General features: G+C 38.9%; 1 protein-coding gene across 7 annotated transcripts in view; it reads left to right on the plus strand.

Annotated features, from left to right (window-relative positions):
- The first annotated feature begins 2243 nt into the window (after positions 1-2243).
- ADGRG2 (adhesion G protein-coupled receptor G2) overlaps positions 2244-26210 on the plus strand; it is a 57547-nt gene continuing 33580 nt past the window's right edge. For 3 of the 7 annotated variants that reach the window (XM_053935454.1, XM_053935458.1, XM_053935459.1), the window contains exons 1-3: positions 2737-2819; positions 13188-13306; positions 19791-20408. In XM_053935454.1, coding sequence (XP_053791429.1) covers positions 13189-13306; positions 19791-20408 — 736 coding nt within the window. In that variant the 5' untranslated portion in view covers positions 2737-2819; position 13188. Of the gene's footprint in view, positions 2334-2458; positions 2536-2736; positions 2820-9368; positions 9452-13187; positions 13307-19790; positions 20409-26210 lie in introns of those variants that run through there. The other 4 variants (XM_053935456.1, XM_053935455.1, XM_053935457.1 and 1 more) reach the window with 4 other exon arrangements.

Consider the following 26210-nt stretch of genomic DNA (forward strand, 5'->3'; position numbering starts at 1 on the left):
ATCTGTGCTCCCATTTTATGGAGAGTCTTCCAGATCCAGAAAAAAAAATATTTAAGATGTTTTCATATGATCATTTTGTTTGGGGAGGGAAGATTAAACTCCTTCTCTTCAAGGAAGTATAATTTTCTTAAACCTGCATTTATCGCCTGCTGTTCCTACTAAACCAGTGTTCAGTATTGCACAAGTGCAATAAAGGAGGCATTGAGCAATCTGAATTAACGTAACTTTTTTTTCTTTTTGTGTTTTCTCAAAAACATGAACAAACTAGTGGGATTGAAAAGTTCTTTGTTACTCAATTATCCATGCTTGTTCCTCAGACCTGCTCAAGTGTGTGTTTTCTTGGTAAGAGCATAGGAGTTTGCCTTTGGCTTCTATGCAAAACTGCCCAGATCCAGTGTAGTCCTAGAACTGTATAGATGGCATAGATAGCAGCCAAGCAGAGCAATACAAATACACTGGGTATTAAGTTCTTTACTTAGTTTTTAGGTCATTAGAAATGAATTTGGTTTAGTTTCTCTATGTGTTACTGGACACCACCCAGGTGTATGCAAAACACAGTTTAAATAAACAGAAATATAAATTCAGTGTTTTCCTTCTGTAAATTGCACAGTAATTTCTCCTAGTAAATTAACTTGGTCTGAGTGGAAAGAGACTAAGTATTTTGAGGTAAATCCCCTGCCTGTAATTACATTTCAGTGCTTGAAAATTCAGCAAGTGGCTGATTTTTACCCAAAAATCATTTGTCAGAGGTGTTGGATAGACAGAGACAGACTTCCATTTATCTGTACACCAGTAACTATTCATACAACCAGCAACACAGAAAGCTTCCTAACCCTGCACTACCAATGGGTAAGGTGTCCAGGAGTAAGCTGGACTTCAGTTTCCAGCCTCGTTGAACTTTTTAGCCTTTCTCAGGAGACATCACTAAGCCACACTGGTACAGAACACTGTCTGTGGATGTGTCAAAAGAGCACTTATATAGAATCACTAGACAGGTCTTCTCATAGACAAATGATCTTCTTATGCATTGCATTCTTAGCACTAACTTTAGGACAATTTTTCTTTTCTTCCTCATTGACCTCAGACATCCAGATCAGAAGTGGTTATAATTCTCACAGGTGATTTAAGCTAGGAAGAGAACAGAGTTTGTGGTCCTTAAGCCTTTGAGGAAGTGAAAGATGTTCCACTAAGCAAGGCAGAGAAAGACAAATGCCTCCTGGTTTTTTCCTATGTGAGGAACTGCAAAGCACTGGCCTTGTGTCCAACTAAATGCCAGCTCCAAAGTATCCAAAGGCACCACTGATCTAAGCAAAATGAAACAAGCCTCTTCATCTACCCCCATTTCTTCTTTGCAAGTATTTCTCTACAAAACTGTGCTCATCCTGTGGACTCATTGCATCCTCAGGAAGACCTGCTGCCTGTGGAGTTCCTAAAATTTGACCCTGTCTTATCTTTTCAGTAACACTGAGAAGAGTTGTCATCTAAAGCTCCAGCCACTCCCCCTGCATGTGCTTTCCCCAGCTACGCCCAAGAGCCAGGCTTTTTTTCTCTTTTCAATAGTGCCTAGGTACCAGACCGCCAGCCTACATGCAAGGAGCAGTTCCTGAGCATTTGGTATAAAATGAGTCATAGAAAATCCTGCCTTTTCAGAATATGCTTCATTCCAATCAATTGAAAAGTGGAAGAGGAGTGCCACAGTTTCAGCTTTCTGCCGTTGTGATAGTGAAACTCATTTACACTACCAATAATCTGAACGGACTGAAGAAATGAACCTCATTGAAATGCAATGAAGGCTGTTAAATGTGCAAAATCTATGGTAATAGTAGGGCTTAATGCAGTTAAGTCTGTTTTAAAGTGGAAAGAAGAGAGAAGGCTGGTTTAAGCCTGAACACGTTGCCCCCCAAGGAACGTGGAAGTTTGCTCGCAGTGGTAGCTCCTGGCCCCGAGTTGGTTGCGCGCAGCCACCGAGCGTCCCCAAGCCTTGTCCCAGCGCAGCCGGCACTGCTCGCTGGGCCGGCCTCGCCCCCAGGCGCTGCTGCAGCGCCGAGACCGCGCCCGCACCCGCGGGGCCACCGGGCGGGAGGGGCCGGGACCGCCGAGCCCGCCTTTCCGAGGGGCGGCGGGGGCCGCTCCCCGGCGGCTCCGCCGGCCGCCGCCGCGCCGGCTTCCCTCGGCTTTTCGCAGCACCTCCCTCGCCTGCCTCCGCCCCCCGACCAGTGGCTGTCCCAGCTGCCGGGGCCGCCGGCGCGCCTGCTGTGCCCAGTGCTGAGCGAGCGGCGCGGCGTGGCGGGGACGGGACAGCACGGACGGGACGGGCGGCCGCCCGGCGCCAGGTGAGCGGCCGCGGGCTCGCGGGAGCAGAGGCGGCCGGGGGCGTCGGGCTCCCGAGGGCGGGAGGGACGGGCAGCGCGGCGGCTGAGGGAATGGGAGTCGCCCTGAGCCGGGTGGTGAACGACTCTGCCGGGCCGGGCGGCAGAGGTGCGCGGCTCCCTTGGGATGGGCTTTCCCGCCGACTCTCCCGGAGGGACGAGCGAGGTTAGGGCGGGGGCGCTGGTGGTGGGCGGAGGAGCGCAGGTCGGGGAGCTCCGATCTCCGCGGGCGAGTCCCGCGGCTCCCGCTTAGTCACGGATCCTCCCCTGGAGTGGCACTGCGGGTCTCGCCCGGCCGGGGGGAGCGCGGCCCGGGGGGCTGAGGGGAGTCCCGCGGGCGGGCCGGGCCCGTTGGGACTCGCGCCGGGCCGGTGCGGGGCGAGGCCGCCCTGAGGGGCTGCGGGCAGCGCGGCCGGGCTTCGTCCTGAGCGGCGCCGCGCTGCTCAGCAGGTACAGCTCTCGGCGGGGCTGGTGGAAAGCTCTCCTTCAGCTCTCCAGTGTTAGCTTAAGTGCTTAATCAGTCAGCGGCGAGAAACATTTAGTAACGGGTTTAAATTGGCCTAAAAAGCGACTGATTTTTGTAGAGGCGTTGGTGGGGTTTGAATGCGGTTTAGACGGAGAGAAAGGGTAGTGTCCCGATGGGGCAGTATGGCTAGACCGGGTCGGGGATTGCACTCAAACCCGTTTTCTGTGGGAACAGGTGCAGAGAATATATTCAGCTTAATAGTTTTCCCTACTTCTTTTGCATACATTCTGCCAGGAACCTGTATCGCTGAAAGTGATGTCTTCAGAGTCACCTTTTTTTTGTTTGTTTGGTTGGTTGGTTGGTTTTTTGTTTTGTTTTGTTTTCATGTTCACTGACTAAGTGTACTAGAAGCATCCTTTCTTGACTGAATTTATTTTTGCTTTGGAAATACATAGGTTTCATCATTCATGGATAATATTTTTAACAGTACTGAACTCTGTTGCTTTTACTGTGTTATTTTCTTATATTGATTTATGTGGAAATGGGGAATAAATGTTTGTAAACTAGTTCAAGATGTGTTTATCCAGCAAATTAAATGTGTAATTGTACAAGGCTAGGCTGGTTTGGACTTCCATGAAATCACAGAATTGGTATGGTTGGGAGGAACCACAGTGGATCATCTGTGCCAACTCCCTACTCAGTTTGAGTAATGCTGAAGGTGTGTTGGAATGGGCTTCAACATGAGCCAAAATAGAGTTTACAACCTCCAGATCTAAGAGATATCAATCCCAAAGCAAATTAGTTGTGTCTTGAGTTCTGTCACTTGTACTGAAAAAGTAAATCTGGTGTTATGTGTGTCTACTCAGAACATGTTCCCCCCTGTTGCTTACATAGGCTGACAGAGTACATCATCACGAGAAGAGAACTGCACAAGCTGATACTCCTATTCTTAAGCTTTTGACCATAAGGGTATTCCAAGTAGAAAGCAGACTTCTGTAAATGTTTCCATGGGGGAAACAAGCAAAATTTGTTCCTCTGCTAGGTGACCAGTAGTATGTTTATTGAATTAAACTAAAGAACGAAAAACATGTCTTTGCTTAGGAGGATCTCCAAGAACTTGTCTTCACTGAGGAAGCACACTTATAATTTAATGATGAAGAAAAATCTTTGAAGTGGAATGCTGTGAAAAAAGATGCAGGAAAGAAATTGCACATAAACAAAATTTGCTCAGATACAAATTGGGGCCACAAAATTTTCTACTTACACTGTAAGATGATGTTATGTCATTTCTACTATGGTACCAAGTGAAATAGTGTTATTGGTATCTTTATTAATATTACTTCAGTGTCTTAAGGTAATTCTGTAGATCAAATGGAGTTTGTTAGCACATTCTTTTTTCTTCAGTGCCTTCCAAATTGAATGTTAAACTTCTGTTTCTTATACATCAACAGAAATTGGCTCAGATTAGGGCCAATTGGAGAGAGATGAAGGACTGTATTCCCATTCTCAAGTTAATTACTCCATTTACAGTTTTTGTGCTGTGAGTGCTCTTAGTCAGGTCTTCCACTAATAACTGTAGAGTGCTGGCAGATTGAGAAAGTTTGAGAGTTCATGGGAGAATAACTCTTGTTAAATTTGAATAATTTTTAGTTCTTAATATGTAACATGATCACTGGCCTTGGCAAAAGCAGTTTAGCTTTAAAACTTGAAAGTTTTAAAACACTTGAGTTTTATGTTTTCAGTGGAATATTAGATTAGATTATTTGAAGGCCAAAGTAAGGGTAGTTCATGCAAGTTATCTCATAGACTCCAGTGTAAAAATTAGCATGAATAAGTCATGTTATTTGCCCTGAAATGTTAGCTTTATGGTAAATAGTAAGTGGTTTTGTATATCTAGGTTCAGTTAAAAGCTTTGATTTTTTTCCAGATGCAAGGATTTAGAGGATACTAATTCATTGGTAGGTGCTGCTCAGCTTGTGAACATGAATGGAGTTGATAGTTTTGTTTGTTAGACAGATGTTCATGATTATGAGGGTCTTACTCTTTCCAGTCATAAATTCCTGGTGGAGTTACAGTTTGGAAAGGCTCTATAATTGCTCTATGAAAAAGACAGGCTTGTATAACTATATGGTATTAATAGGATTCAATTGCTTGGGAGCCTTGCATTCCTTTTGTGACAAAATACCTTTGAAATTTATTGTTGTTCAGGATGGACAAAGGGTCTTTTGTAGCTGACATTAAATCAAAGAAAAAAATCCATCTCAAACTCTTCCCTGCACGAGTCACATGGATTTGTCTTCAGCTGTGAGCTGAATATTTTTTATGCCACAGGTATTCAACTTGTGAGTGCTACCTACATCAGATCCAGGACAGTTTTATTGCAGGTGTCATGCAGTAGAACTGATACAAGATTTTAGAAGTGTGTCAGGCAGTTCAAGTCCCCGACACAGCATTTTCTGTCTTTCTTCTATTGATGAGTTCTGTAACACAGAAATATAAATACTATTTGGCACAACAGCTGCTTTTCAGCTAGTGCCATATAAAAATATGATTTTGTTGTTCTGTTCTAGGTCCTCTTCTGCTGGCTTAAATATGGTGTTCTTAACAGCTCAGAGAAAAAGTATAGTTAGTAACATCATGAGCTTATTTTTGTTTATTTTCAAAAAAAACTGTAGAATGTCAGTTACAATAGATGAGACAGTAGATAGAAAATAAATACTTTATAAAGTTCCTCAGTCTACTTAAAATACTTTTTCAATCTGTAGAATTTATAGAAAATTACTAGAATTTATCACAGTATTTCTGTTTAGTGAAATTTACATGAGTACGTCAAGTGATACCTTAGTTACCAAAAAAGAACAACCCCTCACAAATTAAGTACTGTTTTCTCATTTATGGTGTTCCTTAAAGGAATCATTGAGGAGTTAAGGTCTAAGAGATCCATCAGAAGGTTTACCAGAAGTTGTCATGTTTGACAAGATGTGACACTTCTAGAAATGGTAGAATTAGAAAGACAAAGAGCAATGTGATTCTGATAATTGTGGAAATGTTATTGTGCACACATAACAAAACTTAACCTTTTACTGATACTTTTAGTGGTCAAAATATTCTCTTAGTAAGTCCCTTTCTTTAGGAAAAAAAGGACTGTGCCTCTCTGCCAGGATTTATTAGACATTTGAGCATGCCTGATTGTGAATGCTGCTAAATTTCCTGTTTAAGTTCTAAAGTTCCCGACCACACTTTGAATACCTGTTTCTTTTGCACCAAATTAATTATGGACATAAGCTGACTGAATGGGTTTCTGTTGGGCTTCATGTTTTGAAGTGACTTTGTTCCTCCATTATTTATCCATAGCATAGTCCATGTGTTCATATAAGTTGGATTAAAAATGCTTTCCTTTTTTCACCCTCGTCTGTGTTTCGGCAAGTCAGCAATGTGATGATTGTGGTTTATTTCTGAGCAGGTAAATGATTTTTTTATAGAGATGATGATGGTCGAAAAAACCATGTGGAGTGTAGTTGTAAAAGTAAATTTTTTTGAGCTGATACATTTGTGAGGGTGCACACAGGAAGAGTTCAGATTTAAATAAACTTTTCTGGAGCTGCTTTCAAGTCATCTACTCACCTATGTGATGACTTTCAAGTGTTTATGAATGTTTGCTGTTGACAAACTTGTTTCAGTTGTAGTAGTCTAACATGGGCAGTAGTACCATCTCCTGTTCCTCTGCAGACACTTACATTGAACCTTGAGGAGGAGAAGTGCTAAAGGAGGCCCAGAATGCTGTTCTGGCATAACCCTGTTTCTTAGAATGTCTTAATAGAGGTTCCCTAAATATTTACCCCATGTGGAGACTGAAGTGCCAACGTGACTGTATTTCCTTAGGCTGTGTAGGGTAGTGGTGCCATATTCTAGATCAGAGTTTTAGTGGGACTTTGGAAGATGCTTGCTTCAGTGCAGCCATCCTTCCAAACTGATGAGTTTTGTCTCTGTGGTACAAATTATTAGTTTTGGTCATTGGGCTGTTGACTGAAAAAGTCTGAGAGACTGCTATAAACCACCCCCACCCCCACTCTTTCAACCAAAAACCTCCACCAAATACTCTGCTTCTTAGCTTCCAGAGAAATTTTAATGGCTCCAAGTGCAGGATCCAAGAGACCTGTTAAGTCCATAAAGTGAAGCTTAGGATGAAATCACGGTATAATTTATTTTTTAGGGTGTTGCTATTCAAGTCAAGAGAGCTTGGAAAAGAGAGTGGGGAAGAAAAGTGTAAACTGAGCAGAAACAACTATTTACTTTTTATTTTCCTTCACTTACAGTAAGATGAAACTTTCAGAACTCTTTTTTTTTTTTTTTTTTTTTTTTTTTGTAAAGTAGGAAAATTGAAAGCATGAGCTGGACAGTCTTCTTTTTGGCATGCCTGGCGCTCACCTGACACCTCACAGACTGCTTACATTGTTCACTGATACGAATATTTGAGGTTTAGAAAAGTCTTTGTCCTTCTCTCTTTCTCTCTGCATCAGATCAAGTCCTGTAGCTGAATACAAAGGTTTTGAAAGCTTTTTGTGTACTTTTTTGTGCTTATATCTCTGTATACCCTCTCTTATGCTTTTGTATGGCTCAAGGTGCATGCATAGTGTTCTTTTAATCTTTTCTGATGTGCCAACCTTTGTGTGGTGTTCTACTCTGCAGAACACTTCTTGTTGCTTCCCCCCTCCATTAAACCTTTATACTTCCATACCCCAAAGTATTAGTGAAAATGTAAACAAACCTGTCCAAAATTGAAATAATCAGACTTGTGGCAAACATAACTACTTTTATTTCATCTTTGCTTGTTGTGCTTCACGAGTACTTTGTAAACTCTTTTAAGAGGAAACCTGCTCAGGCATTGTCAGTGAAGGGTTTTTTAGTTTGCTCTAGCATTAATAGAGGGTGTGGGTAAAACTGTGCTGTTGAGGGAATACACCATGCAGACAAGGATTTCCTGGATAGTGTAAAAGTTTTATAGGAGCTAGAGAAAGGTCTCTTACTCATCTCCCAGATGACTATTGGATATGAGGACCTGAAACATTTCCAGTCTGGGTAAGAGGGAACAAAACTTGCCTGTAATTGCCCCTTGTCCTATTTTTGCACTATATAGAGCACAAGTTGCTGTACAAGAGAATTAAGTACCAAAAGTGCAGGTTTTTTGGCCCTGAAGTCCATAATGGAGAGCCATCCAATAACGCGTTCCACTCCCAAATCCTAAGTGATTCAGTTTGCTCTTTCACATGACGGGAGCTCTCTAAGGGGAGATCTGTGAGTTGAACTGAAGGCAGACCTTGGCTTGCACAGCTGGGCATTTATAAAATAAAATATATTAAAAAGTGTCCTGCAACAGTTGAAAGGCTAAACAAAAGAATTGATTTCTCAGAGAGTTCATCCTCCAGTTCTCTGAAGAACTCAATCAACCATCTATGAGTTTTGCAGATGACTGATGTCTGTGCTTAAATGGCTTGTTGCTGTCTGTAAACCAACTTATTAAAAAGTAAAATATTTAATATCTTAGAAAACAGTAATGATTTATGTCAGAAGGAAGGTCCTTGAACTTGCACGCATTACCATTACAGTCTTAGAAAAAGCTGGTGTTTTACATAAAGTGAATATATAGAATACAGTTTTTACAGACATGATTAACACTGGAGAAAATTAATGAAATCCAAATTATTATCAGACAGTGATAATCCTATTACTGTCTTCTGGAAAAACACATAAGAAACCCCCCCATGGAACAACATTTTGAACTCAATGGTGCTACTTCTGCTGTTAAGTCAGTAAATTCTGTATGTGCCAAGATTTACTGTGACACAATAGTTTCCAACATAAGCGTCCTCCCTATTACATCTAAGCTGCTTCAACCAAAATGTAAAAATAAAATGAAAACTTCACTGCATTTTGGTTCCAGTCTGGAAAATTTAAGGAGTTGATGGAAGAAGTCTAGAGTCTTACATTCTGAAAGGAAAGACATCAATAAGTTTTTATACCTGGGCAGTTTGATGTGTTTCTCTTCCTTGTTTTAGCCTGTTGTCACCTGGTATAGGCTTGAATAAGGCAGAATATCACAGAAGAGCAGCCAGAAGCTTACCATTCCTTATTATCCTCCTCCTAAGCAGTAGCTTCTATAAATTTGGGAAATATTTTTATTGAAATCCACAATCTTAGTAGGGGATGAATACAGAAGATTGAATGATACCCAAAGAACATGGATTAAATAAGTGTGGCTTAAGCAAAGCAGTTTGAGGTGCAGCAGTAGACAGCATGATTGGAAGTAAATGAATGATTACTTTGGGACATGACTTCCAACATAAGGTTCTGTAACCAGCTGTTTATGCATTGGCAGTGAGAACCTGCTCTGGCTAAAACTTAGCATAAAAGAACTAATAGTTTATTAAATGTCAAAGACCGCCAGTAAATATGTATTTTCAACAGGAATTGTGAAATTTGGATGTGAAATTTTTCCAAAAGTGATGTAACAAAATACATTACAGAACACAATGGCTGTATTTATGTTTTGCACTTTCTTTGGCTTTAGTCCCATGGAAATATATCTGCTGTACTACAAGGCAAGCAGTTGCTGAAGGTAAGTGCTAAATGTCTTGATATATCCCCTATGGGTGCACACTTGGAAAGTTGTAAAGTAAAATAGCAGGGCATGAGCTAATTGTTAATTATAGGAATACAGACTCCTTTTTTATACCATCTTCCTGTCTTTGTTTCCACTAACCTCTGTAATTTGCAGAGTGTGATATTAATGCAGAACTGTGACATGTATAACACAACAGACAAAAAAAAAGTCCAATTTTTCAAAATTTGTTTGTTCATTTGTTTTAAGAAAAGCACTCTCAATTATAGTTTGACTTTCAAATTAGTAAGATGGTGTGAAATGTTGTAAGACCTGGGTACAAGGTTGTTGTTGGTCAAAATAAGACACTCTTCATGGAGAGCAAACAGGACATAACAGATTTATGCCTGAGCCTTTGATTTCTATTTTCTGAATTTTCATTTTTTTCTGCTGACCATAAAGAAATGTAACCACTTAGTTGTAACTGAGAAAGCGAAGCCAGCTGGTTACATCTTTACCTGAAGTCTGTACACAGAGTTCTTTCCCACACTTGGGTAGCTCAGTAACTGTTGTGCTTAATTAGATTTGCTTGATATACACGTGAAAATTTTTCATCCTGCTGCAAAAACTATGAATAATTATTCTGGGCTCCCTGAATCACACTGTATTCATCTATTATGAAAAAGAATACAAATGTTCATTTGAACACATGAGCAAATTAATAACAAATTAAAATAATCACTTATGCCTACTTCTGTAATGTTCACAACTATATATCTGCAATTACATTACTGTTCAGGATCATTAAGAATAAAAATTTAGGATTCTAATACAGAAAAGTGTTTAAATAAGTTTTAGAAGAACATAATGACCAAATGTTTTGGGATGTATCATATGATCTTTATTTGAATAGATATGGTGAAATTGTATTTTATATCTTGCTTTTTTCTTAAAAAAAATACCAAAGATTTTTCTTTGGTAGTGTCTAAACAACATTGTTGCAAAAATAAAGGAACGCAAATATTATTTTCCCAACTCTTTTAATTGTATATTTTATATGAACATTGGAACAAGTCTTGAACTAGTGTAACTCTTCAAAGTCTTGCAAAAAGTCAGTTGAGCTGACCATGTTAGTATTTCACTGTATTTTCCTGTTATCTGGATTTTATTGCTTTGCCTAGGATCATTAATTTTCCTTCATAGCTTTGAATAGTTTTGGAGTTCTTGATGTGACTGTGTTCAGTCAGCAAGAAGCTCTGGCTCTGTCCCTACTTGTCTTTGCCAGGCCCAACTCTGGAAGTGAGTACAATGTCAAAAAACCCCAGATGAGACAAAAACCTAAATGTACAGAAAATATTTATTACAGCCTTTTGTTTAAATACTGGACAAATATTAGCAAAGCTCCCTCTGAAATGCCAGAGTTAGAGGAAGGTCCATTCAAACTCCTTAGGGCTACAGAGTTCTTAGACAGGGCTGGAGTCAGTACCAGGAATTTCTTGGCTCCTGTACTCAAATTTAGGCTTTTGTAATGCAGTTTTTATTTCTGGGGGTGGGACACTAACATCATTGTCTAATGGGCTCTGCCAAACAAAACAGAAGGCACGCTTGGTGGTTCAGGAGTAAACCTCTGCCCTAGTCAGCTCATTTCACGTCTTATCTGTTTGCAGGAGTGAGGCTTAAGGAGAAAACAAAAAGCAGGGAATGTAGGCACGTTCTCAATGAGTATCATATGTGTTACAAAGCAAGCAGCTTGCCTCATTACTTACCAGTATCAATGGCTACACTGGGTGGATGCCACTGAGCATTTTTGGGCTCCATCCCATTCACATTTCAACTCTTGGTGTCTAGGTAGTAGAGAAAAGGGATACTGGAACTTGTGTTTGTTTTGTTGTCTAAATACATCCATACTATGGATGGATGGTTTAGTGTACAAAAGATTTCCCCATAAAATGAAAGAATAGATATGCAGCTTGGTTTTGCTTGGAAATGACCTAATTTGAGACTAGACTGGGAAATGTAAATAAGCAAAGAAAGGAAACAGTTTTTGGATGAGCATCTCTTTTAACCCTAGGAAATTTCACTGTAAATGCACAGTCATTGAAGTTGTCAGGTATATTTAAGCGCAACAATTTTCATTATCAGATTCTTAGGCTAATTCATTTAATTCTGCTACTTAGGTTGCTGATGGAACAACTTTATTAATACATGATTTTTAGGCATTCAGAGAAGCAAGTGGAGGACCGGTTTGAACATGTTTCCTGGGGATCTTTAGAAAGCTAGCCCACCATTGACATTTCTGTCCTTTTTTTTACTTGTTTTTATTTGGTTTTGATCTGTTCCTGCATAGGAATGGGTATATTAGGTATGACTATTGTTTTAGAATATGATTTATTTTGTCAGCTTTTTTTTTATTTGTTAGAAGAATTTATTTTTGTATTTGTTATTGCATGTTGCATAATTCTTGAAACTACTGGCAACAATGTTGCAATGCTCTTTTTTTTTTAAGTCTTTCCTTTATGCTTTCTATGCCATGTTGCTATATTGTTATAATTTATTTGCATGTATGTTTAATAAATTTTCAAGGTTTCAATTACTTAGCAACTTCACTGATTTTTAGTTTATTCCCGTGGCACTTCTCTGACAGAGTTCAGCCCATAGTAACCATTGTAAATTAATAAATGTTTACATTTGTGTGAATCTCCTAAAAACATTACATTTTAGCCCCAACCTTAAAAAAAATTTAAAACTCCTGAAAGAGTTCACCATTTAGCAATGCCTGAAAAGAAGGGAAGCTACAGCAGCCTGACAGAGCACGAGCAGAAGTACAGTGCAGTTTGTGAGCAGTGTGGGTGCTAACCAATACACTTGCACATGCTCCCAACTTGTGATGGCCGAGTTAAATTTCTGGTGTCAGGCAGAATGCTCTGATCTACCCTAAGGATGATGCATGGAAGATACTCAATATTTAAGGTTTACTGCTTTGCATGTTTCGATAATCAGCTACAGAATCACTTGCCATTATGTATCTAAACTTTTCTATATAAGAAAAAAGCACCTGAATGTTTCTTTCAGCATGCAAAATATTCAAATGCACCTTTTTTGAAAAGATCTTAAAAAAAAATCATACAACAGGATCTCTTATAATAGGAGGTATATTCTTTGTCCTACACATTTTCTTTTGTCCTGTTGCTCACATTAAACAGAAACGTGGACAAACCAGGTTTTCATGATATTGTTCATGAACTTGCTGCCCACAGTCATTTGTGGCTGTTAAAGTGTCACATGAGAGAATGTGAGGGTAGTGGACTGAAGAGATGCTTTCTTACATACTTACTGAGATTATTAAAGCTTTTGGACAACCTTTCCAGGATTGCTCTGTCAGCTTTTGTTTGGGTTTTATGTTGTGTGCGAATCTTTTGAATGGGTTTGTTTGTTTGTTTTTCAAATGCTGAATGTCTTATTTATGCAAGGAGTCATGGCCATGCTCTGATGTGTTTGTAGTCTTTGGAGAATTAGAGCTTGGATGGGTTTTCTTTGGTTTTGAGTTTTTTTTTTCCTTTCAGCAAATATCTCTTTCTCGCTTAGTGTCTTGGCAATATACAGAGTATCTATGCATTTCTGTGTAATATATGCCCAATAGTATAACATTGTTGAGAAGATTTATGCTCATGTTGGAAGCATATTTTGTCATAATGTCCATACACCTATATGTTTTCTAGTCATTGCGGTTTATTTATTTATCTGTTTATTCTAGAATGGTTGCCTGGGAAAAGCAGCACTGCTGTGTTGGCAGAATACAGGAGATTTTCTTGAGATTCAGGATTGTTCAAGCAGTTCTTTTACTTCAGTTGTTCTTGGCTACAGCAAGCAAAGGTAAGAGAATTTTTTCCTGATTTGTCTAGTGTTGGTATTCTAAATAAACACCATTAGTCTTGATGAATAGGACTTTTGAATATATTCAACCAGGCAAGTTTTTGCCTCTTGAAATCAAGAGGAAGAACTGTCACTAACAAGAAATGAAATAGTTGGTGCTTAGCATTTTGGATGTTTTTTATGTTTTCATAAAAAATCGTTTGTAGTAACTTCTTCTAGGCTATGGATGAGGAGAGAACCAAAACACAATTTGTAATAACAAGACAAATTATTGCTAGGTTTTTTTGAGCTGGAAGTGTTACTATTTTCAGAACATGTTGTTAAATCTTTTACACTGCTCTTATAAAAACACCACAAGATCCTTTGAGCTTTGCTGTATTTAGGGTGTATGTGAGTGTAGAACATCTTCATTGATCTTGGTTGTGGATCTTAATATGGCTAAGGAAAAGGTAGTAAGGCCCAAAACATGTAACAGAAATGAAGTATTTGAACTTGGCAGTTTATGCTCTTTATGTAACAGTAAATGAATAATAAATTCATAAGGTTCTTGTGGATAACTGACGTGGTGATGCTTTTGTGTAAGGTTAAGTAGAATAAACTGAGGTCAAATAATTTGTGTTTTTTCGTAGCTGATCTATAAACTGATGGTTAGTCTGTTACTGCTTTGGAACTCAGCAGATAAAGATAATAGTGCTTGTCATTCATAAAGCTTCCTTATATCAATAGTGTGTAGTGCATTTATAATGTTAATAATGTCTTAGTGTATTAAAAAATTGGAGCGTTTTTTGCTGTATACTTAATGGCTAGTTTCAGAACCTTCTTTCTGTGTGTCATGGCATGTTATTTTACTCTAGTCAGAACTTGCAGTTCTGATTTAGTGCCTGATTTTTTCATTTTAAGTATGCCTGCTTAACAACATTGTACAATGAGGTTTCATGGTTTACAGACTAGATTAGTTTTGACTCTAATTCTCCAGATACAGTAACTTTTACAAAATGTTTCCATTGAGACAGAATCTCATTCAGGTGATAAACCTGATGCTAAGATGGAGAGGTATTAACCTCTTGTACTTTAAATAGCAAAAAGGACAGAGCTGCTCAGCAGATGGACAGATGTCATAGAAGAGCTTTTCCAGGGAAAATTTAACTGTGTCTAAAGTTCTGAAGAAGCAAGCAAAGAGGGATTTCATTTTTCACCTTTGTATCACTTACAACTGTCATTAATCATCAAGGAAAGCTAAACTGACACAAGAGTGTGTTTATGTTTTCCCCCTATTTTATTGGAGTGTTTTGGTTTTAGGCTGTCAGCAGTTAGTACTGTCAGCAGCATCTCTACTCAGCTCTCTCATCTGACATGTCAAAGTATGTTTGTGTTCTCCAAAAAACGTGAAGAGAGAAGAACTTCCTGTGTTCTTTTTGATGCTCAGGATGCTGGATAATGTCATATTGTTTGTCCTCAGCTAAACAAATAAAGCTGTGAATGGAAAAGAGGGATGAAACTGATTTTGGGGAAACAGTTCTTAGCTTCAGATTTTAAAATATTCAACAGAATCAAGTGACCCATACATAGAAAGTTTAGAGTTTTAGACTTTTTATAAAACAGTTATGAGCTCCAGATGGAATATGTGAGTATACAACAGTCTTTTGACGTTATTTTAATGGATTATAGTGAGCCAAATGTGTCACAGGTGGCAAACACTTGCAAGGAAGTTAATAGCTATTGTTACTAGTTAAAAGCCAGATTATGCAGACATATAAACTTGTGACTGTTTTTATTTAAGAGAATACCTGACTGTATTAATGCTCAGCTGTGTACTGATCCAGTGGTTATTAGTTATATAAGTTATATAAGGAAAATAACACTGTGCTTATGTACTGAGACAATCTGCTCCTGTAGGTCTAATTCTTAATACCTACAGTTGGCTATCTCTTGTAACGATGCCAATTATCACTGTCTAAAAATGTTTAGAAAAAAGAAAGAGATGCAGTTTTGGTTTATGTTGTCATTCTCAGAAAATTAATTTTAAACATTTGGAAATATGTGCATACTTTTCAGGATTTCTTTTAGGACTTAAGAGAACATGCTTATTAAATACATGCTTTTAGCTTAAGTGAGGGCAAAACCCCCAGGATTTGCATCTCTTAGAGATAAGTATAGTGAGAAGAAAAAATGTTCATTTCTGAAAAGGCTTATGTGCCCAAATACAGCAAAAGACATTGAATAGTCAGCCCATGATTGCTACTGAATGGAGTTTCCTTCACTCCATATTGTGATTTTTTTTTTGTTTGGTTTTTAGTTTTTTTTATTATTATTATTATTGTTGTTATTTATATTTTCCTTACTCTGGATTTTTCTTACTCTGGAGCTGTTTGAAGCATTCTTTCCCTTATGCTCCCTTTTCTGTGCTATGGTGATAAAGGTGTGTTCATGGCTACTTTTCTGAATTTATTGCATTGTCTGAATGCAAGGAGACTACAGGAATGCCTCTGTTAGAGCACAGGCAGTTCCAGCTCCTCGGTTCCATGGTCAAGGGTGGGTCACAGCCTACAACCACCGTTGCTAGAGAAAGTAAGTGATGATTAATGGATCTTCTAAAAGCTTTACTGTAATGTCATCTCCTGCTTACAATGCATCCACCCACATGTCAAGGAGACTTAGTCAAGATAATACTGATAATTAATTTCTAACATAATGCTGTACTGCACTCACTTGGAACAACAAAGTGCATTTTCTGACTATGATTACAATTTCCTTTTCAGCATTCTTTGGGTAGATAAAGCATATTAAAATTTCCAGCCTTTCTTGCAACAATTCAGATAGTGTTGGTATCTATTCTCTTAATTTTGGCATTGCTTCTTGGCACTTTTTTTTGTGATTGTTTAGAGCAAAATGGGCCAGCTTTCCAGAAGAGTAGACCTTTCTATATAAACACTTTTCTTAGTTTGAATTAATTCTTTAGGCCTTGCATATTGATCAACAAAAGTCTTTTTGGATTATGTAAAGCAGACCAGAAGAATCATCAGCAGATTGATCTCATTTTGCATCATTTCTGTTGGCTATCTGTCTTACAACTGTTTAAATCTACAAGTCTATGTCCACTCTGGCTCCCTTGACAACTTTGAAGTCACAATTCCCCTAAAGAATGTAATAGAATGTAGCGGCCCTTTAATCCACTGTTGGCATATCAACACTGCTTTAATGCCTAACCTGAAATCAAGCCTCTCTCAGAATTCATTCACTTCCAAAACCAAGTCTGCTGATGATACTTCAAGTTTTGATTGGTATTTTTGCTCAGGAATGGAATTCCAGTCTGTCAATTTGGATAGTTAACAGTAACTTCAAGTTTTGAAGCTGTGTCAGGAAACTTCCTTTACCAGTCAATTTCTACTTAATAATGAAAGACTTGAGCAATTTTTTTATTTGGAAAGATTGTGTCACCAGTATTGGCACGTAACTAGCTGGCTATTTCCTTTATAAAATTGGTTTCATTATGACCTGTCCATGCTGTCAGATGGACATCTGTTTTAATTTTACTTAAAAAGGTAGGTATATTTGAGCCCCCATTTTGAAAAATCTTACATTCTGTGATACTTTCCCCTCCTATCCAGTCTTCCTCATCCAGCTTTTAAGTAATTTTAAAAATTAGTTTTCCATACTGAAGTATTCTTAGCTGGGTATCCCAGATTTTGCTTTCAGACTCTGACAAGTGGCCAAATTGAATGAGTGAATTAATGCTTCAGGGTTAGGCAGGGGAGGCTTGCTGTTGGGTAAAAGTATGTCTTTCTTCTCCTTTGCCATTTGGAACCAATCTAAGTATTAACTCACCATTCAGAATCCACTGGCTGCTAGTTAGGATTTTCACCTAATTTTAGCCTGTACCCAGAGAATTTTTGTTTGGTCTATGGCCTTGCATGGCACTTCTGTCAAGTATGTTGAACTTCAGGAACGATTCCAGGTTGTGAAAAATGCCTGCAAGCTTCTGCTAGTTAGCATCATGGAGAGACTCTCAAATCTATAAGGTGCAACGAGAATAGGTATCAATGACTTTCCTTGAAACTGGATTGATATATTTTCTGTTTCAAACATTTCTGGTAGCTTCTGCCTATCAAGTTGCACTTGGAAGTTAGGAACTTTCTCCTTGTTTTCCCTTGTTGCTATTGAAAAATAAATTTGAGAGCCTGCAGGTCAAGAGACAGAAAAGTTGTCAGAACTGGCCTGATGAAAGCTGGTGCTCTGGTTGCCTGAGAACATTACAGAAGAACTGGCTGTGATCTTGACAGCTAACTAGAACTATGAACATAATCTACCCTGGAAAAAAACCCTGATCCAAGTTGCCTGGAAGTTTTTCTTCTTACAGAGGAACTAATGGAAAAGGTTTTTTCCTATGTTGGACGATCTTTTTCTGCTTTCCAACCCTGACCAATCATGATTAATCCTATACATCCTCTGGAGTGTACATAAAACCTCTGCATATATTGATAAATAATTACCTCCTTACAGATGTCAGTAGTGTGTTCTCTTGCACTGGCTGAACATCTATTTCATTTTTCTGTTGTTCCATTTCATGTGCCAAAGGAACTTTTTCTTATTTTGTTGCTGCTGCCATGATAAGGATTATGCGATTCAAGTGTGCATATTTCCACAAAATAAGAATCAGCTCCAAAGATTTCACATCTACAACCACAAAAGTCTGTCCTTTCCTGTACTGGGACAATGGAAGAAATGAGGCACCTACAAGAACTGAACAGTTATGCTCAAGTTTCAGTGTTTGGGGCATTGGCTGGAGCTACTTGTTTTATAGGGAAGGTGCCTGCTGGACCTGTTGTTTATGAACAGAGAGGGTTGGTGGATGATGTGATGGTTGGAGGCCTCAGCAATTACAAAATTACTAGCTTTCGATTTTTGGAGACTTAAGGTGGGGACTCAGCAGAACTGCCACCTTGGACTTCTGGAAGGGAGACTTTGGCATGTTTAGGGGATTGGTTGATGGAGTCCTTTGGGAAGCAGCCCTGAAGGGCAAAGGAGTCCAGGAAGGCTGGACATTCTTCTTCAAGAAGGAATTCTCAAAGGGGCAGAAGAGGCTCATCCCCTGCTGAAAGATGAGCCAGTGAGGAAGATGACTAGCCTGGCTGAACAGAGAGCTTTGGCTGGAACTCAGGAAAGAAGAGTTTATAACCTTTGGAAGAAGGGGCAGGAAACTCAGGAGGACTACAAGGATGCCTTAAGATTAGGCAGGGAGAAAATCAGAAGGGCCAAAACCCAAGTAAAATTTAATCAGGCTACTGCCATAAAACCCAAAAATGTTTCTATAAATACAAAAGGGTGAAGGAGAATATCCAGCCTTTATTGGATTAAGGGGGAAATGTGGTGACAAAGGGTGAGGAAAAGGCTGGTGTACTTCATGCTTTCTTCATCTTAGTCTCAGAGTACCCAGCCCCCTGCGCTGGAATACAGGGATGAGGAGCAGAATAAAGTCTCAGTTGTGTGAGGTTCGACAAGACCAAGTGCCAGGTCCTGTGCTTGGGTTATAACAACCCATGCAGCACTACAAGCTTGGGGAAGAGTGGATGGAAAACTGCATTACAGAAAAGCATCTGGAGGTGATCGACAGCTGCTGAACATGAGCCAGCTGTGCCCAGGTGGCCAAGAAGTCCAATGGCATCCTGGCCTGGGTCAGCAATAGTGTGGCCAGCAGGACCAGGGCAGTGATTGTCCCCCTGTACTTGGCACTGGTGAGGCCACACCTCAAATCCTGTGTTCAGTTTTGGGCCCCTCATTTCAAGAAAGGCATTGAGGTGCTGGAGTATGACCAGAGAAGGGTAGTGGAGAGCTGGTGAAGAGTCTGGAGTACAAATACAATGAGGAGCAACTGAGAGGGACCCTGGGTTGTTTAGCCCGGAGAAAAGAAGGCTCATGGGGAAACTCTATTGCTCCCTACCTTAAAGGAGGTTATAGCCAAATGGGGGTCTGTCTCTTCTCTAAAGTAACCAGCAATAGGACAAGAGTGAATGGCCTCAAGTTGCACCAGGGGAGGTTTATACTGGATACTAGGAAATATTTCTTCATGGAAAGGATTGCTAAGCATTGAACCATGGTGCAGAGGGAAGGTGCATCCCTGGAGGTGCTTAAAGGGTGTGTAGATGTGGCACTTGGGGATATGATTGACAGCTGGACTTGATGATCTTGGAGGTCTTTTCCAGCCTAAATGATTCTGTGATTCTACGTAGTCATCCTTGTTCTTGGGCATAAGTTTTACTTCAAAGTTTTCATGAGCAGCTAGGATTTATTGACTGCCTCCAAATTTTTCACTTCCCTACCACAAAAATAAATCTAAAGGAGTAGCTTACAAGATTGTTTCTTAATGTGTTGTTTTGAAAATTCCTAGGAAAATGCCGAGAAACAGTACTATATGGAAGAACAACTTTTATATAAAGGATCTTTTTTAAGACCTAAAGGTTTTACAAATCACCTTTTCTTTATTTAGATCAGGAGGATTTCCTAGGGCGATACAAAGCCGTCTTTAAGACTGCGTGTGAAGATCCTTGGAGTATGTCATCAAGAATTTCTCTGCATCCCTTGAAAGAATTCCTTGTCTGTGTGCACCTCAAGCTGTATTCCTCAAATAGTCCATGGACAGCGTATGTATATGCTGAAAAAACTCTTCATGCCAATCTCTCTGCAAATAAGTATGATCTTGGACTTACAGGAGATCATGGGAAATTGAAGATATGGTTGTTTGGAAAACAAATAAACATAACAGTAAGACTTCGTAAAAACACGTGGAACCAAATATGTATCCAGTGGAAAAGTGACAATGAGGAGATGAAGGTATACATAAATGGAACAGAAAAATTTCACAAGAAACTAGATGGGAAAGTTTGTTTGCCTGGAAAAGGCCAGTTCTTACTTGGCTGTTCAAAGCTGCAAGGTACAGCTGCATCACCTCGCCAGGGTATGACTGGGGAGCTGTACCTGTTCAGAATGTGGGACAAGGCAAATATAACACAATCTAAGGACTGCCAGGATAGTGGTGTTATACGCTGGAGAGGGGAGGATTGGACCTATAACACAACAGTAGAAGAGGATAACTCTTTACAATGTGGTAAGTACCACTGCACTGCTTTTGAAATAGTAATTCAGTCAAAAGTTGATCTGAGTGTGTCTAGCATTTCTCTTCCAGATTTTACAAAGTCTCAGTCTATTAATAATTTCTAAAATCAAAATCAAATTCTTGATGAGATCATGTGAGGACCTGCAGCTTTTGCTAGTTTTTATCCAAATGAAAAAGTATAGCATCAGTCCTTTAAAGACTTTCAACTTGCTTCAACTTTTCTGTCTATCAACCATTTGTGTAATATGAGAGCAGGATGCATGCAACTAAAACTCCGTGGAGTACTGGGGCATGTAGCAATGTCATCTTAAAATAATTAATTTACACATTTTCTGTTCAGGAAATAAATACAGAGGAAAGCATTGCTGGTTCTCATTCTGCACATTTGCTGGGTCAAAGCTTCAATAAGTGCAACTTTTCACTGCTTCAATTGGCACATTACACCATCTGCAGCTGGTAGGGTCTACATCTGCAAAAAATTATAGGAGGATCCAATTTCTTTATCAGTATCAGTAATGTCTCCTTTATTAAAATGACCCAATGGTTTCCCACACATTTCTCAAATTTTCCCTCTTCCTTGAAGAAGAACCATAAAAACCTTTGAATCAAACCAATCGAAGATGTTATTTTCAGAGAAACTGAGTTCAAGCAAGAGAATCCTATTTTTAGCTTTTACTATCATATCTGTTGGCAAAAACTATGAACTTGAATCAAGCTTTGATGGAATACAATTTATAAATCATAGGAAATTATATTATCCCCCAAGAGATTTTAATGTGACTAGCTCATTTATTGTTTCCTAGAATTTTTATATAGCATCATTGATTCAGTTTAAATGTGGCACCAGTCTTAATCTTCATCACCTTTATCCTTAAAAAATGGACCTATTTATTTCATGCAGATTCAAAAATATGTTTTATCTATGTAATCTTATAACCACTGCCTGACTAGATTCAAAGTGTCTTAGTAAGGGCAGTAAAATAAGGTGACCAGATTTCTTTTTCTGGAAGAGAAAGAAATCTGTCCAACAAACCAGGACTCATGGAGAATGCTGCTAGCACTGGTTTGTAATGTATGAAATACCTTTGGTAGCCTTGATGCTGTAGTTGAGAGCACATCTTCTTTGTTGGGTTGTGTGACTTGTGAAAGGAGCTGAAGGAAGGCTGTCTTTCTTTTACTTATGTCTGGCTGTGCTTGAAGGAACACAGTCCTAAGGCTGCAAGGAGGAACAGTCTGTCTACCAGACATACAAAGGAAGTCTGAGAGAGGTATGTCTGGACAGTGGGGGAAATCTCGGTCAGAGTGGAGCATCTGATTGTCTTTTAGTGATGCACAGAAGGGACAAACTCCTTGTTTTCTGTTCCAGCAATTTCTGCCCTGAATATTGAGCATCCTTGACCATCACAGGGCAGCTTGATCAGGCAGTGTCCATCTCCAGCCCTAACTGATTAATGATTTTAGAATTCATGATTTAGTGGCTTGTGGATTTGTCTACCTGCAAGAGCTCTCCTAGTGAGTGTGTAAGATGCATGGTTTCCAAAGCTTTGTTGCTTAGCCAGACTGAATAACTGTTCTGACAGGGGTTTGTTTCAGCATAGAGACCATCTCTACTGCCAGATATAAGTTATCTCTTCTAGATAACTTGGGACATTAACAGCTTTTCAAAGAGAACTTGCTGGATTTTTTTTACAGTTTATTTTCCTCCCTTCAATAATAGATGTGTTTTAGCTGATTAACCCCCAAGTTATCCTGTGAAAAGCATATATTTAGCAAATACCAGTCCAATAGATAACAAAGCTTTTATGGTAGAAATAGCTAATAGTCCCTGTCAGGTGATTTTAATTGATGCTGCTACTACTCTTACAATCTGATGTCTTTCAGTAAGTTCCTCTGAACACCTGTGTAAAAATTACCTGATTTGAGAAATTTCTCTGTTTCGTGTTAAAGCAGAAGGACTTTAAGTAGTAAGTCTGCAGAAGGATCTAATTTTACATCGGCAATGAGTGTAACTGGCAAGGGGCTAAAGTTTAGGAAAATCCTCTGTAGGCACAAAAGTCAAAAGGAAGTGGTTAATTACAGTCATAATTGTGCCGGAGGACAAGTTTCAGAATATTTTTTTTGTGACCTGGTTGGCATTTTGTGCCTACATAAAACAATTATTTGTAAAATGTTCCGTCAAAGGCTACCGTAATTTCTGTGATTTCTTCTTTGCTTAACCACTCGAAGCCTTTGTGCAGTGTAAGCCATTGTCTAATTGGTGTCTCATCAGCAGTGATCCATTCCATTAATAAGGCTAGATTTACTTAGCATCAGTTTTCCTGCCTTTGTTTTTGTTGACTCTTCTGATTCTTTTACTTTAGGTTTTATAATTTATTTTTGTGAAAACTTTTCAAATTACCAAGAAAAATTTTTTTTTCTTAACCATTTGAGGTCTAATAAGGATCAAAATCCTGATTGTGGTAAGATTCACACACATGCTTAGCATTTAAAGTTAACTTTAACTGAGTAGCTTACTCCCCAGAAGTGGCTGGGGATTGCCTCTGTAATAGCTACATATTTTATGCATCTGAAGATTTGCAAGACAGGACATATCTGACTGCTTCCCACTTTGTGATGAGGCTGATCACATTTCTTGAACTAATGGTTCTCAATAGTGAACTTTTATGTCTGAGTTAAAGATGAGACTCTTGCTCCTTCCAGTGTCAGAGTCTTCTGGTTCTCCTGCTCGGTGTGGCCACTGCACGCTGAGCAGGTGTAAATACTGCAGGCAGGGCTGGAGAGGGAAGGAGGTCATGCACTTTTGGTGCGTCACTGGCCTTCCACGTACATTCTTCATGTTCTTTTGATAATTCCCCTCTTGCTAAGCGTGAGAAGTAGCATAACAGCTGTGATCTAGAGAGAAGAGTGCAGGATGAATGTCTCTCACTTTACAAATCACCTCCTGGTATTTAAAAATGCCTAAGTGAAGAAACTGTTCCATATTCTAACCTTGGGAAATGTCTTCATCTTGTTCCTTGATGTATGACTCCTCTGTAGATACATACTTTAATGTGGACAATATGAATGATATCACTCTATATAATCCAAGAAAAAAATCTACTAAGTAATCTAAAGTTTGGGGTGATTTAAGAGAACAAACACACAAGAAAATAAATGAGTTTAAAGTGCTAAATCCTTGAAAAGAAACTCTAATCACCTGTAAGTACCAGGTCTTCTGTTGTCATTTTTACATGTGATATTTTTAAGTTGCCTTGAATAACTTCACCGTGAAATGCACTGTTTAAACATTAATCATTTCAGTTATACATTAAACAGTAACTTTCTTAATCCAAATACAAATACCCAAGCTGTTACGCTGTGCATTTATGCAAGGAGCACAGATATGATGGGATATCTTTAACAAATTTCAATGAATAGATAAAATAGATTATTTGAGGCATAACTGTAAATAGTATCACTGCTGTCTCATTTGTGATATTGGTGCTGTAACTTTCAGCCTGTTGCTCTTGGTTGCTTTTTATCCTAATTAAAATTCAGTGGCATTATGCATTATTATGGAATTTTTGATTTCTCTAAATTGTCCTGTCCAACCTTCAAGATTAAGATGTTGCTTTCTCCTTTTCATGTACTCTTTTGATTTTCAATATTGCTGAGCCTGCTACTGGTGTTGCTGGAGGGGGTTTCCACACTTCTGGGTACAGAGCAATTTAATGCTGATGGGAGAAATAGGAAATGACCAGTGCCCTGCCCAGTGTGACTATTTGATTATTTTGCCTCTGCATTCTCAAGGAAGAGAAAAACTTCAGTTTGGGCTTTTGTTCTAGTCTGCAGATGTGGATAGTAGAAGGTAAGTATTAGGCTCATGTAACCCTGTTTAAAGATTTCCCAACTGTGTGCCGATCTGATGACAGGATCACCTTTCCTGGAAGGGAGGGTGGAGTCTCAAGATTTTACATCCTCAGGGAAGAAGTGGAAATACAGCTGTCCCTCATCCACTCATCCAGTCTCCATCCCAGTCTGTTGGGTACCAATCCTTGGGCTGTATTATTATGTTTTCTGAGTGGATCATGAAAGCAGGAGATGAAAAAGCAAATTATTTGCCCCAATGCCATTTTTTTCCCCTAGAACTGTAAGGACAGAATACTAAAGAAACCTCTAGAAGTTCTTGAAGGAAATGTGGTGGGAAAAAATACCTAACTCTGGAGTGCCTTTTTGATGAGTCATGTGCCACTTTACTTTGTACCTATTAACAGAATACATGTTTGACCTTCCCTTTCTTTGCTCTCATTCCCTCCCTCTCCTGTGATACCAAACAAAGTGGCTTTTTGGAATCAGCCTTCTAGAGAAGTGGTAATTTGATTCACCTCAGTATCTAATGTACAGCTTTCCACAAACAGATAAAAACTTTATTTATAACGTAATTTCTTACAAGCAGTGAAACATCAAAGCTGAGTTAAAAATACTGAGCCTAAATTTTCTGTTAAGGATACTAAAATGAACAGCCCAAGTCACCAAGCCTGATGTGAACAAGTTCTGGCATTTGTTTCTGTCTAATGGCCAGTGATAATTCATCCTTTCTTCCATGGTGCCACCACAGGGGGTCAGAGCAGATACAAGGTGTCATGAGGGACACCAAAACATAAAACTAAAGATTGCACTTAAGGTTTATCCTATGAACTTATATACAATGTGCCTCAAAAGCTACCTTACACAGAAAGTCAAGATATGCTAGTATTTCCACTGTGCAGCTAACTAACAATTGTTAACTTGTGGAAGATTTTTGTGTGTTATTGTTATTAATGCCTTGTGTGACAGAATATTCATTTGGCAGAATATTTATTCAGCTGAAAGGTTTGTCAAATGTTAAAGGGACCCAATCTTTTCATGGAAAATATGGATTTAATTTGAATAGGAGAATTGAATGTCATATTTTCAGCGCCTATTTCTGCAAATAATTGGGTTTTAGAACAGTACCATTTTGAAATTTTGCTGTTTGAGTTACTCAGTTTTGTTCATGAGCAAGTCTTGTGAAATGTATTAGTGCTGGACATCTTCATTTCTCTGAATGCAAATGGAATGCAGTGGTTGCTGCACAGTTCTGGTAACTGCTGTAACAAACAGGTTAACTGTTGCCTGTAAAAATGTTTAGCAGAGGATCTGTATAGACTTAAAAATTGCAATGTGGAATTGACTTTTTGAGTCTTAAATGCTTCTCATTACATAATCCAGAAAGTGGTACTAGATACCTGTTTGGAATTAAAAGATTGGCTTTGGCCTTTCTGGTGGAAATTCTTCATGCAAATCAATTCCACTGACTGACTCAGTTGAATTTTTGGTGAAAAAACTTTCAGCGCTGTAAGTGTGCTGTAATTTCTTATTTAGAAAATCTAATTTTTATAAATGCCCTTGTATTTTTATTTTTATGTGTTAGTCAAAACTGATCTTTTTGTTGTGGTTGTCTCATGTCATTCTATGGTGACAGCCAAGTACTGTGGCTTCAGGAGACCGAATTACATAGCCACCGAGGTGTCCCTTGGGATTTTTCCATTTGCTGTTGATCTATTTGTGAGACCTGAACATAGTTGAGACTACCTGTACTTTGAATGAAGAGGCCTGGGTGCTAATACACTTTTCATTTTTGGCATGTTTTTCAATTAATCTAAGTAGAATTTTAGTCACTTCATTCCATAAATCTCTCCTCTAGGCCCTACACATATAAGTACAGGAATGTATGTTTCTCTGCCAGGAATGCTGTTGTCCTTCTACAGATTGGCAGGGCTGTTGCTGCTCCTT

This window comes from Vidua chalybeata, chromosome 2 (genome assembly GCF_026979565.1).
Source record: "Vidua chalybeata isolate OUT-0048 chromosome 2, bVidCha1 merged haplotype, whole genome shotgun sequence".
NCBI classification, from domain to species: Eukaryota; Metazoa; Chordata; class Aves; order Passeriformes; family Viduidae; genus Vidua; species Vidua chalybeata.